The sequence below is a fragment of the Pteropus vampyrus genome, unplaced genomic scaffold, assembly GCF_000151845.1.
Source record: "Pteropus vampyrus isolate Shadow unplaced genomic scaffold, Pvam_2.0 Scaffold1, whole genome shotgun sequence".
NCBI classification, from domain to species: domain Eukaryota; kingdom Metazoa; phylum Chordata; class Mammalia; order Chiroptera; family Pteropodidae; genus Pteropus; species Pteropus vampyrus.
In genome coordinates this window covers 20,745,501-20,760,447 of record NW_011888782.1, presented here as the reverse complement: position 1 = coordinate 20,760,447, position 14,947 = coordinate 20,745,501, and the positions used below count along the sequence as shown (strand labels likewise).

The 14,947-nt window shown below is 54.2% G+C and overlaps 2 protein-coding genes across 2 annotated transcripts; one reads left to right on the top strand and one right to left on the bottom strand.

The window, feature by feature from the left end:
- Positions 1-997: 997 nt before the first annotated feature.
- MYD88 (myeloid differentiation primary response 88) lies at positions 998-5,271 on the bottom strand. Its single transcript, XM_011365434.2, has 5 exons — positions 4,859-5,271; positions 3,875-4,009; positions 3,329-3,509; positions 3,052-3,143; positions 998-2,776 (listed from the first exon to the last, which is right to left on the bottom strand). Exons 1-5 carry the CDS (start codon positions 5,184-5,186, stop codon positions 2,622-2,624), a joined length of 891 nt encoding a protein of 296 aa, XP_011363736.1. The 5' UTR covers positions 5,187-5,271; the 3' UTR covers positions 998-2,621.
- Positions 5,272-6,728: 1,457 nt separating this feature from the next.
- Positions 6,729-14,909, top strand: ACAA1 (acetyl-CoA acyltransferase 1). Its single transcript, XM_011365327.2, has 12 exons — positions 6,729-7,073; positions 7,279-7,372; positions 8,348-8,405; positions 9,040-9,119; positions 9,401-9,443; positions 11,116-11,211; positions 12,030-12,110; positions 13,272-13,462; positions 13,615-13,794; positions 14,079-14,134; positions 14,228-14,373; positions 14,697-14,909. The coding sequence occupies exons 1-12, from the start codon at positions 6,882-6,884 to the stop codon at positions 14,770-14,772; spliced, it is 1,293 nt and encodes a 430-aa protein (XP_011363629.1). The 5' UTR covers positions 6,729-6,881; the 3' UTR covers positions 14,773-14,909.
- The last annotated feature ends 38 nt before the right edge of the window (positions 14,910-14,947 follow it).

The following is a 14,947-nucleotide window of genomic DNA, read 5'->3' as shown; positions in this document are numbered from 1 at the left end:
AGGAAGCTTTCTTGGTATCTGCAAACCCACTTGTGTGGAGGTGGGCCCTGGAGGAAGGTGGGAGGGGTGGAGATCAGATGGGGGTGAGGTGAGCAATTCAGGTTACCAGCCTGGCCCAAATAGAACAGAGGCTTTTCCCATTATGTAACTAATGTTACTTAAAGGACCCCCCTCCCCACCCCCCCACCCCCTAATGACCAGGAGCAGATCCAAAGACGGTCCCCCCAGCCTTGAGTGGGCCAGGGCAGATACTGGGAGCACTGCTAGTACCATACTGTGGTTCTGTTTCCTAGAGGTCACTGGAGAGGAAAATTCTTCCCCAGAGCTGCCGAGAAAATTCTTCCCCAGAGCTGCCGAGAACACTTGAGCCTTCCTGGGAGTCTCTGAGGGCACAGGGTTAAGGCTGGGGAGCCTCCAGCATCCAGGAAGCTCAGGAGTCAGGACGTGGTAACAGACCATTGAGAGGAAAGCTATGGTCGCTGATGTCTGGGTACTCTAAAAGATTACTAGAGTTTTCTCTGGGATTAAGGTTATGGGTGATTTTTTCCTTTATATTTTCCAGATTTTCTTGAATGAACAGTAAAAAAGTGATATGTTCTATTATAAAAATAGATTGACACCTTGAAAATTAATATAGATAGGCCAAGGATGACCATTACTAATAATAACTGAGTTCTCCAGAGATCTGTGGGTGAAATAGAGGTTCTTCAGACTCTCCTCGGAGCCTAGAACAGCCCCTGCCCAGGAGCATGGCACAATCCAGGGAAGAGTAGCTTGGCGGAGGCATGCAGTCTCCCCAGCGTCTGGAGCTGAGACTATTTCTGGTTCCGCCTGCAGCCCCGCTGAGGCCTGGGACCTGTGAGGAGGGACATTAGCCTTCAGGAAGCCCCTGCCAAACCTACTGGAACCCACCCAGTGGGCCAGTCTTTCTTACCTAGGACAGCCTTAGCCCAGGTTACGTTTCCAAACCCCTTCCAGATACAAATGAAAGCTGCTGTTCCTAAGTAGAAAACTTTTATTATAAACCCAGGATTCAGAAAGAGAAATGGCAAACAGGCATTTCTCGGCTTGCTCTGAAATTCTTACAATGTATATAAAATAGGTGTGAGATACTTTCTTGAAATTGTTTTAAAATATTACCCAATATCAAAGTGGGGGTAGGCACATAGTAACTAAGTGTTTCACCGTGATCACGCAAAGAGGGGCCTCCAGTCCCTCCCCAGACCCTGAGGAGAGGTGCCTCGGGCCAGCTCTGGTTGGAGGTAGAGCAGAGAAGACACATTTTTATTAGATTTAGGGTCCTGGGGTCTGCCCTGGGACAGACTTGAGACTATGACATTTTCTCCCCAAAGGAAAGCTTAAGGTTAACTAATGTACAAACCCCCTGAGGAGGAAGAAACAGCTGTGCCTGTAGCTGACTTGCCATATGAGTTCAAGCAGCAATCTTTCTTGCTCCGTGCTTCACTGAAGATGTAAATGCTGGCATATTGGATCCTTTCTAGAGTCTGGTTTCGACGAAGTGGGAAGAAAGAAAAGGAATACAAGAGTGTTCCGTCTTTGTCCATGGTTAGGTCCCCTCACTGGTGGGACTATCTCACTCAGCCCTACTTGGAAGTTGTAACCAGGGAAATATGTGTGTGTATGTATCGGTGTGTGTGCGTGTGTGTGCACACGCGTATGTATGTGTATGTATATGTGTGTCTCTGTTTGTGTCCATGTGCCCACAAGCTTTGAGTCAGGAAGCTCTTGTGTGGTCACTGTTTGTAAACTGGTCCCAGCAAGTAACTTTGTAAGGCAGTCAAGGTACAGAAGGTTGATGAGAAAGCTCTCTATGGGTGGCCCAAGGAGGAGAGTTTCCTGCTTACACAGTCTTAGAACCCGAACTTAATGAATCTCATCCCATGCCAGGCAGAGCTGAGAGTGTGACCAGTCATCTTGATAGAAGTGAAAAGCAGCCCCAGCCACTCAGGGGACTTGCCACACTGAAGGTGGGCAGAGGCTGGGAGGAATCAGAGAGGCAGATGAGAGGTGAACCCACTGGGGATTCAAGCTCAAGGTGGGACCTTCCTGTGCTGGACCAGCATCTACACCACAGGGCAGGAGAAAGTGAAATGTGAGGTGGACAATGAGTAGGCACCGTTGTGGAAGCAGCTGCCCTGGCAATGCTATGGTCCCAGAAGTGGCCAGCATAGGGCCAGGGAGCCAGCTCACTCTCAGCCAAGATTTGTCTCCCCAGGAGACCTAGAACAGTGCTTCACCATTTCCTATAGTGATTCAAACATAGCTACTGTCTGTTCTCCGCACCCTACTCAGTTCTCAAGTAGAGAAACTGAGGTCTAAGATATGTGGACAGGTCAGAGCTGCCTCCTCTTGTCCTCCTCTTAGTCTCAGCTGTCCCTGGTTTTCAGTGTCCTGGCTGATAACCCAGCAAGTAGATGCACTTGCAGCCACTGGTTCCATCCAGATGTGTATAGTGGCTGCAGATGTACCTGTGGATTTGGCATCTCCAGGAATCAAGAGGCAAGTGAAGCACACAGTCCCCCTACAACTGCAGGGGGAGGTGGGGCAGAAGTACATGTACAGGCAGACAGACACGTACACTGAGGGTCCCAGAGCAGTCTTCAGGGCAAGGACAGGGCTCTGGCAAGGCGAGTCCAGAACCAGGATTTGGTACAGGGGTTGGTATAGTCGCAGACAGTGATGAACCGCAGGATGCTGGGGAATTCTTTCTTCATTGCCTTGTACTTGACAGGGATCAGTCGCTTCTGATGGGCACCTGTAAGCCAAGGGGTACAGTGCAGGCTTCAGGCCCTCGACCCACAGTGGACTGGGACCAGTCCCCAGCCCAGGGGTTAAGAACAACCCTCCCCCAACTAAACACCCCGGCACATATTCACCCACACAGAAAGATACTCATATGCACACACGCTCAGGTGTGCAGAGACCCACAGCAGTTCCTCAGTGTTGCATCCATGGCCTTTGGTGAGGGAAGGCTGGCATCCTGAGGCCCGCCCACCCACTCTTCTGTGGCAAGGGCAGGACTTAGCTTACCTGGAGAGAGGCTGAGTGCAAACTTAGTCTGGAAGTCACATTCCTTGCTTTCCAGGTAATCATCTGAGATAACCACCACCATCCGCCGGCACCTAGGGAAGAGTGGGCAGGCTGCAGGCACTGTGGCAACCCAGTTTGGCATACTCCCAAGGCACAGCCTTGGGAGGAGCCCACTGTGCTCAGGCTAGACAGGGCTCAGCTGGGAGAATCCCACCGCCTGGATCCCTGGGCAGGGCTTTGTGTACCCACCCACTCGCCCCCTTGTCACCTAGCCAACCTCTTCTCAATGAGCTCACTGGTGATAGACCAGACACATGTGCCAGGCAGGACATCACGGTCAGATACACACAACTTCAGCCGATAATTTGTCTGTTCCAGCTGCTGGATCATCTCCTGCACAAACTGGATGTCCCTGGAGCAGTAGCAGATAAAGGCATCAAATCGCTCAGGCATTTGCCCTGGGTGCAGAACACAAGGGCAGTGGTCAGAGTTCTGCAGGAAGGCTAGGGAGAAGTCCAGCCAAGAGCCCACACAGCCTAGGCAACCCTGGCCCTGAACCCTACACCAACCCTGTGATGACACTACTCAGAGCGCCTCTCCACCACACTGTACCCCGGGCCGAGCCCTGGCTTGACTATGAAACAAACACATTATTTTACGAGAGTCTCATACCCACCCAGAGGTAAGAATATTATTATTCCTAATTCTTAGGTGAGGAAACAGACTCATAGAGATTGACTTGTCTAAAGTTCTATAGTTCATCCACTTTCAATATCCATGTTCCAAATACCACTGGCCCAGAGGAGCAGTATTGGGCCCTTACCCAGGGGGTCATCAAGTGTGGTGATGCCCGCCAGCTCTGTGGTCCGTGGAACGCTGCTGTCTACAGCGGCCACCTGTAAGGGCTTCTCAGACTCCTCCTGCTGCTGCTTCAGAATGTACTTTTGGCAGTCTTCCTCTGTTGGGGAGAAACAGTGTTGCAGTTTCCCTAGGGGTGCCCCATACTTCTACCCAGAGTCAGGATCCAGCCCCTTTCCCCCGTCCCTGGCCGTCCTGTGCTCCAGGGCTTCTCCAGCCCATCGGTGCCAACCACAGTTTGACAGCTCTGAAAAGTCGAGCTCCCGCCTGCCTCTGACCATCCCAAAGGGATGTCAATAGTGTTCTGGCCATCTGGGAAGCCATCGAGGTCAGTCTTGTATCTTTCTGTCCCTTTGCCCTGCCCTGCCCTGCCCTGCCCTGCCCTGCCCTTCCTAAGGCTCCTGAGAATAGAACCCAAGGTCCGCTTCTTCTAGAATCTGGCTGGACATGCAAGAAGGGCTCAGGAGATGCAGTGGGTATAGGCCGTCAGGGCAGAGGCTCCAACCAAGCAAGGTGTGCCTGTCTGTGGGCCACTGTCCCCACGTCTATGCATGTACTATATGTGAGTATCAGCGAGTGACAGGAAGCAGCGCATTTCCCAGAGACCTGAGGTTTCCAAGACTGTCAGCTTTCAGTCCCTCAACTGCCCTATTGCTCTACCTGAAGCAACCCAGACTCCCCCACAGAGATTCTGACTCCTGGCCCTACATGAAAGCCTTTGCCTAAGCTGTTTCCTTCCATTCTCTGCTTCTCCCGGCTTTCACCTCCCTTCTCCAGTCCCTACCGTCCAGGATATTTAAAGAGAGAATCGGTCCCGCACGGTTCCCCCACTGCAGGTTGCCCGCTCCCAGGAAACGAAGGCCTCCCCAGAGGAGACTGGTTGCTGAGGCCAGTGAAGGCCAGCTCCCTCATTGCCCAAGGTATGTGGCCGGAAAGGAGACGTCCTCACCGATGCTGGGCCGCAGTTCCAGTAGGACATCTTCGCGTCCTAGCTTGGCGAGCAGCTCGAGCAGTCGGCCCACCGAGGCGCCAGGGCGTCCCTGCCAGTCGTCCAGCAGCCTGCCCGTGGGGTCGGCCTGCGTCTCCAGCTGCCGGATCTCCAAGTACTCGAAGTTCATCTCCTCTGCCAGCGCGGTCCAGTCTGCCGCCACCTGCGTTCGCACATTCAGGAACAGCGACAGGCGGCGCCGCACTCGAACGTTGAGCGCAGCCAGGGGCAGTGAGGACATAGAGGGGGCAGGGGACGCGGACCTCTCGCCAGGAACTTGTGCCGCCATCGCGGGACGCCGCTGAGTTTGCGCTGCTCAGTTTGCGCCGCTGAGTCGCGTTGCTGGTCCACGCTTCCTCCTTCCCTTCCGGCACCCCCACCCTTGGCCCCGCCCCGCGGGTTTCTCTTTCCGAGAAGTACCTCCCTGCCCTTAAATCTGGAGCACCAGCAGCTGTGCGGAAGTGGAGGCTCCTGTCCTCGGGGGACAGGGAATGTGGGATGTGGGAACTGGATACCTGCCTTTTGAGATCTGGGGAGGTCCACCGACCTGTGCTCCTAGGGTCTGGTGCGACAGGGGAACGCCAACCCTCCTTTGGGGATTGTAGGGAACAGGGGCTTTGCTGGTGGATTCACATCTTTCCACTGGAGATTTGAGGGATTCGTTGGGTTCTGCCCTCGGAAGTGGTGGGGAGGTGACAAGGCGGGAGACATTGGCTCTGTCTCCCCGTCCCCCCCGCCCATCTCTCCCTACCTCCGATCTCTTGGGAACATACAATCCTGCCGGTAGGAGTCTGGGGAGTCCCTGGCTGTATACTCAGAGGTCCAGGTGGGAAAGGGCATGTTAACTGCCTTCTGGAGTCTGAGGCATGCCACCTCCTTGCCATTGAAAAGGTGGAGGGCACACCCTATCCTCCGGGGTTGCTAGTAATAGGGCATCCTGGCGTTTGGTGTCTGGGGGAAACACATTGCCATGGAGAGTCAAGGGGGAACCTGGCCTTGCTCTTTAGGGTTGGGGGGTGGGGGACATGGTCCTGACGTGGGGAGCTCTGGTTCATTCATTCATTCAGTAGATATTTATTGATCACGTGTGAAGCATGCTGCCCAGGATACAGGGTCCCTCCCTGCCTTGGTGGAGACACGCATGAGCCTAGTGGTGGAGGTGGGCACTAACTAATCAAATCATCTCATATGATTGTAAAATGGGTGAAAAGAAGTGTATGCTACTCTCTATCCAGATACAGGGCTTGTCACATCTCTGCATCTTTGTATAATTCATTCTCCTGCCGCCTCAGAATCCCAAATTCCTTCAGTTTTTTCGAAAGACTTCCCCGAAGAGGCCAAACACGTCGGGATAGGACTCCGGGACGTCTCGGAATTGTTTAGGTGCCCCCCGCTTAGGTGCTGGGATCCAGGGTACAAAGAGAAGACTAGGAAGAGGAAGCGAGGTTAGAGTTCGGGCCTCCTCTTTCCCAAGCAAGAAGCCGTGGGCCGGGCTCCTGGCGGTCTCGCCTTCTGTTAGGCTGCGGACAGTGGGCAAGGTAGTAAGGGAAGGAGCCCTGGCTGTAGTGGAGTTTAAGATACCAAGAGGGCTCTAGGAGTCCCGCCTCCGATTTGTCAGTAGAACAAAGTGGAAACCTCTCCTGACTGCATTTCTGGGCAGAGCTTCAGAATGGTCCACCACGGGCTTGGCAGACAAAGACTACGGCAGGCGGGACTTTGAGTGGGAAGACCTTGGCGTTGATCCCGGGCCTGCTTTACATGATTTGCGGCGGGGGACGGGACATCAGGCGGGCTCGCCTTCTGGTTGGCTGAGGCTGGAGGTGGGCGGACTTTAGGAGGGAAGGGCGTGTCAGTTCCTCCCAGCTGGAGGCGGTATTTAGGCTTCCCCGGCAGAAGTGAGATTCTGCACCTGTACCGGCTACACTCTGTTGACTCCCGCACTTTATTCTCGGCTGAGTTAGGGTCTTCCCTGCAGAGGTGCGCAATGCAGAGGTGCGCGATGCAGAGGTGCGCGATGCACAGGCTGCAGGTGGTGCTGCACCACCTAAACGCCCAGACTGTTTCAGCCAGGCAGCTTCAGGTCTGGAGTGGCACGCAGCAGGTGTCGGCCGGTGATGTGGTGGTGGTGCACGGACGGCGTACGGCCATTACCCGAGGGGGCCGCGGCGGCTTCAAGGTGAGGCCATGGGTCTGGGCACCGGGGCGGCCCGGGGTGGGTAGGGTTCTGGCTCTTCTGCTCGGTTCCCCTCGACGCCGGAGGTGGCTCCGCGCCGGAACTGTGACTGCTCTGTCTCTCTGGAGTGGGAAGGGGGAGAGCGTGTGTCGTGACACTTCGTGCACCGCGGGGCAGGGGATCACCGCTGCGGCTCTTCCCGCTGCAGGACACCACTCCCGACGAACTTCTCTCGGCCGTCTTGACTGCGGTTCTCCAGGATGTCAAGCTGAGCCCAACCCAACTGGGAGACATCTGCGTAGGTGAGCACTCTACCCAGGCTCTGCGCTCGATCCTCTTACCCTTCCCATCCTGCCAAAGCCCTCCTCAAACACCTCCCCACCCGCTAGGCACTTTCCAGGTGTTTTCACTGAGAAAAACGTTTATGGGCCAAGCTGTTGAATTTGTCTCGTTAGGGCTAGACTCCGTCTCCGCCTCCACGCACTTTCTGTGCCCCTCCAAGCACATTCTACATGTGAACTATGATACAAAGCCAAGGGCTCTCAAGTGACAGCAATACCAAGGCACTTGGCACAGGGGTTTGAGGATACCCTAGGAGACAGGAGACTATAGGATTCTCTATCGATTCTGACACCCTGACAGAAGGAGCATCAAAAACCATCTAATCCAATCCCTCACAGATAAGCTGAGGTCTGGGGAATTTGCAGCAGAGCAAATTGGACCTGAATACCAGGGCTCTTGACCTTCAGTCCAGTTCTTTCTCTCCATCTGTAGTCTTCTAGCCTCAAAACATAACAACATAATGTGGCGAGAATCTTATCAAGTACTGTAGGTGCCACCCCTAGGTGGGGAATCACTGCTCCACCTAAGGAGCAACAGCAAAGATTGGTGGACACTCAGGGGTAGGTGTGCATTTTCAGAAACTCATTTCCCTGATAGAACCAGTTCCTTACACTTCAAGCTGAGCATTGCATTCTTTCCCTGTTACCTTTAAAGGCAGGCCAGCTGCCCAGTGTGTGCTGATTTGGAAAGGCAGGGTGCATGGACAAGGGAACTTGGGACCCTCAGGGACTGGATCTAGAGTATGACCAGGACAAACAAACTGATGTATAGCTGGCTCACCCTGCTCCAGACCTTGAAATTCCAGAGCCTCAGTGAGCCTCCTGAGGGCTCGTGTTTCGGAAGAAAGATCTGGACTATCCCCTCTCTGGTATTCACAGCAGTACCTTAATGTCCAGACCACCACCTGACACTAAATAAAAGTTTGTTGTCCACAGGAAATGTGCTTCAGCCAGGGGCTGGGGCAATGATAGCCCGAATCGCCCAGTTTCTGAGGTAAACTTTTCTGGTTCTAGCTCTGGGTTGGCCATTTTGACTCTTAGTTGGGCTCAGGCCTCAGGGAATTCAGACTGTGGGTGAGAGACCATCAGGTTGGACACCAGACCTGGAGACAGCCACAGTCCTCTCCACTCACTCTCATGACCTTTACCTTTGCTCTAATTTGAAGAGATGAAGTGTTACCTGGCACTGAGCCAACAGGCCTTTAAAACTGGAGCAAAAGGTCTCTATGACCTGATTTTTAGCCACAGTCAGCTTGTTGCTTTGCTTTTTGTGAAGTACGAGATAAACTCTGTTCTCTTTCTCCAGGTAATCAACTTAGTAGAGTAAGAGGATTCTCGTGGCCTAATCAGCCTTCTCTTGCCTTTGGGCTGTATTTGGCCTTAGTTGAGGAGAATCGCAGGATGGAGAAAGGCATGTGCTGTGGGACGCTGGGGAGCAAGTGTCTGTAGAGATGGGGTCTGCCCAGTATGGATCTGGCCTGAAGTGGGGTCAGGGCTGCTGGGTTTGTTCCTCTGGACTTTGCACCCCCTGATGGGGCATTCATATTGGCCAGGAACACAGCCCTGCTTTCTATGAGAGCCTGGCACAGGGGAGGGGGCTAACTCTGTGGTCTCATCTTCTGTTTCAGTGACATCCCAGAGACTGTACCTTTGTTCACTGTCAATAGACAGTGTTCTTCGGGGCTCCAGGCAGTGGCCAGCATAGCTAGTAAGTTGTAACTGGATGGGTGCCTGTCACTACAGCCTGGCCTTGGTCTTGGCTCCGTGAATTTGGGTCAGCAAAATCAATATCTACTGGGCGAGCAATAAGTATTTCTGAGAGGACTCTAACTACAGGAAGAGAAGGAGAACCTCTTGCTGCTACCCCCAGCCTTTTCTGGATACTTCTGGGTCTTCCCTCTCTGAGAACTTAGAGACCAGGTGGGGAAGAGGCTCCCCTATTCCCAGGACAGACTGTTGAAGGATGTTTATGAAATGCTTTTGTTGCAGGTGGCATCAGAAATGGGTGTTATGACATTGGCATGGCTTGTGGGTAAGAATTTCTTTCTGCCAGTACTAACCAGCTTGTAACAAGAAAACTAATGTTCACCTCCTGAGTTCTCAGAGGCCATGATTTCAGGGTTCTGCCTCCTTTAGGATTAGCCCTTTTAGGCAGCTGGCTAGGCGAGGTTTCTTACAAATTCAGCTTAGAAAGAGCCCCCAGCTCTGGCTTCTCAGAAATTGCTCACACATCTCAGCACTAATGGAGAAACGAAGTTGGCTTTTAAAAGCTTTGTGATAGGCTGGAAAATGTGGGCAAGCATTATGAGAAAATATAGGTCTTAGGTTTCTTTCTGTGGCCCCAACTGATTCACGATCCTGCTGAGACAGAAGATGCAGTTTTGGTTCCCTAAAGCCAGGAACAGCTGTCTACTGTATAACTAGTTTACTCTTTTTGTTAGGCTGTCTGGCCCCTTGTCTCCCCACCCTGGTACCAAGGTGGAAACTTCTGGCTGCCTACTGGTTTCTGAGGAGCATGGTCAGATCTGTGGTGGTTTGGTCACTGTCAGCTGCGGCTCCATCTTCGGCTGCAGCATATGGAGCTGCAGAAGTTGTATTGGACAGTGCCTTTGGAAAGGCACAGGGCACTGGGGCACAGGCTCAGGCAGGCACACGGTGCTGGGAAGGCAGGCCAGGCGAAGACTTTGGCAGGCCCGGGACGGTGGGGCGAGGTGAGCAGCTCACAATCTGCTCTTTGATCGAGCTCTCATGTCCCTTTAGCTTAGTGGGGGAGGCGGGGTATGGATAACTGGAGGAAAAGGCTGGAGCCTTCATGAGTTTCTTAGAGGGCATCTGAGGTCCCCAAACAGGTTAAAGACCATGTTACTAGGGTATTAAAGAGGTCTGGGCCAGGACTGTCCCCATCACAGGCCGACTGTCCCCCGTAGGCTTTGATCATGAAAAGTAACCCTGGGCATCCTATTTGGGAGTGGGCTTTGGGGCCAGACTACCTAAATTTGGATCCTGGCCGAGTGGCCGTGGACAAGTTACTCAGCCTCTCTGGGCCTCAGTGTCCTCATCTATAAAATGGAAATGACTACCTTAGCCATGTTGTAGTTGAAAAGATTAAATGGAGTGATAATAACAGCTAACACTCTAGGGTATGTATCATGTGACTGTTTGAAGCATTTTAATACCTGAAAAGATTTTGAAATAACACTGGACATATGAAAAGCATTTGGTCAAGGTTATGTTATCATCCCTTGAGGCCTTACATTCCCCCACCTCCTCAAAGCCCTTTTTGACCACATAAACTGAGATCTCACCTTCCTCACAGCTCGTAGCACCTCCTTGTCTATGCAGGTCACATGGCTCTTTGATCTGCAGCTTTTAAAATATTTGTCTCTTCTCTGAATTTGTGGTCCCTGAGGGCAGGGCCTAGGCTTGTTGGATGTATTTCCCCCTCTGTGGCTGACACTAGGCTGATGGGCTACAGGAACAGCTTTGTTAGGTCCCTGCCCAGGGGTGTGGACTGTGCAGTGCTCTGTCCTGAGATAGGGTGGAGGTAGAGTTGGGGCTCAGCAGCCCTGTACCCCTAGCTCTGCTTTGCTAGCCAGTGCCCTGCCTGGGGCTCCCTGGCTATTAACCAGCACTCGCCAGATACACAGCTATCCCTGGGGGAGTCTTGCTGTTTACTGCCACCTCCTTTCCCTCCTCCTCCTCAGGGTGGAGTCCATGACCCTGGGTGACAGAACGAACTTTGGAAATATTACTTCACGCTTGGTGAAGAAGAACGCCAGAGATTGCCTGATTCCTGTGGGGTCAGTGTCCAGCCGTAGCTTTGTGTGCATGTGCCTCCTTGGCTCCCCGGCCTCCTGCTTTCGGGCTTGGTCTGTTCTGCAGCGGCTCAAAGAATGAGAATTGATGCTGCCCCTTTCCTGAGGTCCCACCATGGGGGGCTCAGTCACACAGGGATGATGGCAGCTACACTCTGAAGCCTTGGAGGCCTAGAAAGTTGGTTACCAAACATGTTGGTGAGGGAACTTGGGCCCTGTCAGACGCAACATTGAAAGTGTGTTTGTTGTGTTTGCTGCCGGTGTCACTGAGCTTCTGGCCCTCTCCCAGGGTCTGTGGGCAAGGAGTCCTGGCTCCACTTGAGGCTGGGAGAGGGGCCCTGACTGCCTCCACATCTAGTGGCTGTATTTCCAGGGGGAAGCCTGAAAGCTAGAGGCCCAGGCTGGAAAGCTTAGCTGTGGCTCTTGGCTCCTGGTGAGGGTCAGCTCCAGCCACAGTGAGCAGAAGGACTGGGTGTGGCCTTCCTGGAAGGGACTTGGGAGTCCTAATCTCTCACGTTGAAGTAGTTTTCCTGAGGTGTAGGAGAAGCTGGCCAAGAAAGACCAGTTAGTGCCACCAGCCTACCCTCATTGTCCCCTCTTCTGGTCTCTGCCGTACAAGCTTCTTAAGATCTGGGTGACTCTGTCTGTGCCTTGAGTCTTCACTATTGTCTGTGTGGCACGGACTGGCCCTCCCGTCCTTCACTGCCTACAGGCTCAGGGCCCAGAGTTCCGAGCACAGCTCCACAGCCTGGCCAGTCCCCAGGCTGTGAGGCTTCTCCTACAGTTTGTTGTCTGTCTTCTAGGATCACCTCGGAGAACGTAGCTGAGCGGTTTGGCATTTCACGGGAGAAGCAGGATAGCTTTGCTCTGGCTTCCCAGCAAAAGTGAGTGCTCCATGGGGCGGGGTATTTGAGGGGTAGGGGAATGAGGCTTCTAGGATGACCTCAGTGGTCTCAGGTGGAGCTGTCCTTAGGCTACAGCAGGGCAGCTTGTGCCTCCCAGGACGGAGAGGTGAGCAGGGGCCAGGGCCACCGTGCATTGTTAGCACTTCCCTGTCCTACCACTGTTTGTTCGCCGTTGAGTGTCTTCTCCCTAGTGGGCCTCGGTTTCCTCTTCTATTCACTGGTGGGTCGGGGATGGGTATGGGGAAGGTGTAATGAAGGCCAGGTGTCTTCTCTAACTGCTGTGGCCCGGTGATTAGACATGGTATAGCCACAGGCTCCTCTGGGTGGCCTGGAGTGTGGGGCCAGCACTGCTGGGGACCCTGGCATCCAGTTTCTGGACCACTCCTGCATCTGGGGTAGCATCCTGAGATAGGGGCTGGGGATGACAGCAGAGGAATCCCAGGGGCTCAGGCCTCTGGGCAGGAGCAGGCTGAAGTTAGCAAGCCCCAGCTGTGCAGAGTACAGCAAAGGAAGAGTGTCATATCCGGCCAGGTGGGCTTCTCTGAGGCAGTGGTTCTTAGCCACTTGGGGTTAAGTAACCATTTGAGAATTTGATGAAAGCTGTGGATTCCTCCCATGAAAATGCCCTGGGTACATAACATTGTGCATGTGATTACAAGGATCACCCTAAATGCCTTGGGATTTTACACTGTTTCAATATTAAGCTCCATGAGTAGTTTGTCATTTTAAATAAGCAAAAACTAAGGAACAGATGAAGAAGAGCTGTTGGGATCAAACAGAAAAGTTGGTAGAACCCAGCACAAATGTCCATGGGGTTCCATCCTCAGTTTGGCATGGAGAGCTGACAGGCTTAGTCTCTCTTGGGTATGGGCTCAGAGGGGAGCCACCACCCCATGCTCCTTCCTTCCAGTCCAGGTTGGGGTTGGCCAGGATAGGAAGGTCTGAGGCTGATGGTGAAGACCTTTACGCCTCCCACTGGTAGTGGGGAACCTACGCTAGTCCCTCAGAGGTCCCCCAAGGCAAGTGTGTCCCAGCATTTGGCAGTCTGAGCTCGTGGGCAGAGGGTGGAGGCAGCAGAGGGACCCGAGGAAGGAAGGGAACTCCAAGAGAGCCTGAGCCTGGCTGTCTATCTGCTGGCAGGGCTGCCAAAGCCCAGAGCAAGGGCTGTTTCCAAGCTGAGATTGTGCCTGTGACCACCACAGTCTGCAATGACAAGGGCACCGAGAGGAGTATTACCGTGACCGAGGATGAGGGCATCCGCCCCAACACCAGCATGGAGGCTCTGGCCAAACTGAAGCCTGCCTTCAAGGAGGGCGGCTCTACCACGGCTGGTGAGACTGGGCTGTGGGAGGCGAGAGGAAGGAGCTGTGTCCATGCTGGGCATTCTCTGGGAGTCTGGAGCCACCAGGCAAGGTGGACATGGGAAGGCCGGACCTGTTCAGCCCTGCTCTGAGGTCTCCTTACCCCTGTGATTTGCCTCTAGGAAACTCTAGCCAGGTGAGTGATGGGGCAGCTGCCATCCTAATGGCCCGGAGGTCCAAGGCAGAAGAGTTGGGCCTTCCCATCCTTGGGTTCCTGAGGTCCTATGCAGTGGTTGGGGTCCCGCCTGACATCATGGGCGTTGGACCTGCCTATGCCATCCCTGTAGCCTTGCAAAAAGCAGGTAAGGCGGCTCCTTCAAACCCTCAATCTAGATCCCGCTTCTGCCTCTCATGCTGTCGCCAGAGGCGGGTGGTCCTGTGGGTACTACAGAGTAAAGGTGGGGCAGACTAGCACCCCTGCCCCCACCCCTTCCTGCCCACAGCTGGGACCCTGTCCTCAGGAACAGAGATAAGATACTCTAGTCAGGCTACAGGCCAGGTGTGGGGTAGGGCCTTGGGGGACTGAGAGGCCTACTAAGGGTGAGGAGCCACTGGGTCAGCTCAGGTCCTTCACTGTTGCCCACAGGGCTGACACAGAGTGACGTGGACATTTTTGAGATCAATGAGGCCTTTGCAAGCCAGGTGAGCCTTTGTTTCTCAGCACGGCCTGGGCCGCCCAGTTGGAGCCCGTGGTACAGGGGAGGGAGCTACAGCTGGTGCTCTGCCTTCCTTCAGGTGGTCTACTGTGTGGAAAAGCTGGGCCTCCCCCTGGAGAAGGTGAACCCCCTGGGGGGTGCTGTGGCCCTGGGCCACCCCCTGGGCTGCACTGGGGCTCGACAGGTCATCACGCTGCTGAATGAGCTGAGACGCCGCCAGAAGCGGTAAGGCTGGTCCCCACGGGGTGGCGTGGGAGGCGTCCCAGCCGGGGCACCTGAGGGGCCAGGGGGACGTACACACATGCTCTGAGGATGCAGGGGTGTGACCCCGTTTTCCGAGGGCCAACCGTGAAGGGGACCCTGGCCTGCAGTAGGCACCAAGCATGTGCCTAGGTGGGCACCCAGGGGACGGATGCCCGTACATTGTGCCTTCTGCATCCATGAAGGCCTTGGTCTGTCCACCTCAGCCTGATCTGGGAGAGCTCAGGTGGGCGGGGGGCTCTGTCCTCTGTTGCCTTCACCCAGCCAGCACAGTGTCGCTTCCACAGGGCATATGGGGTGGTGTCTATGTGCATTGGGACTGGAATGGGAGCCGCTGCGGTCTTCGAATACCCTGGACACTGAGCGAGGTGCTACCCAGACAGTCCTGCCCCAGTGGACAGAAAGCAACACTATGGAGACGATGCCACATGGGAAAATTTAGCACTGCTAGTGGGCCTCATAGATGAGCAGCAAGCTTAGTAAATGTGGATTCGCTTCTCTTGGTGGCTGTGGTTTATCCCAGGGGCCAGTTCTCGCC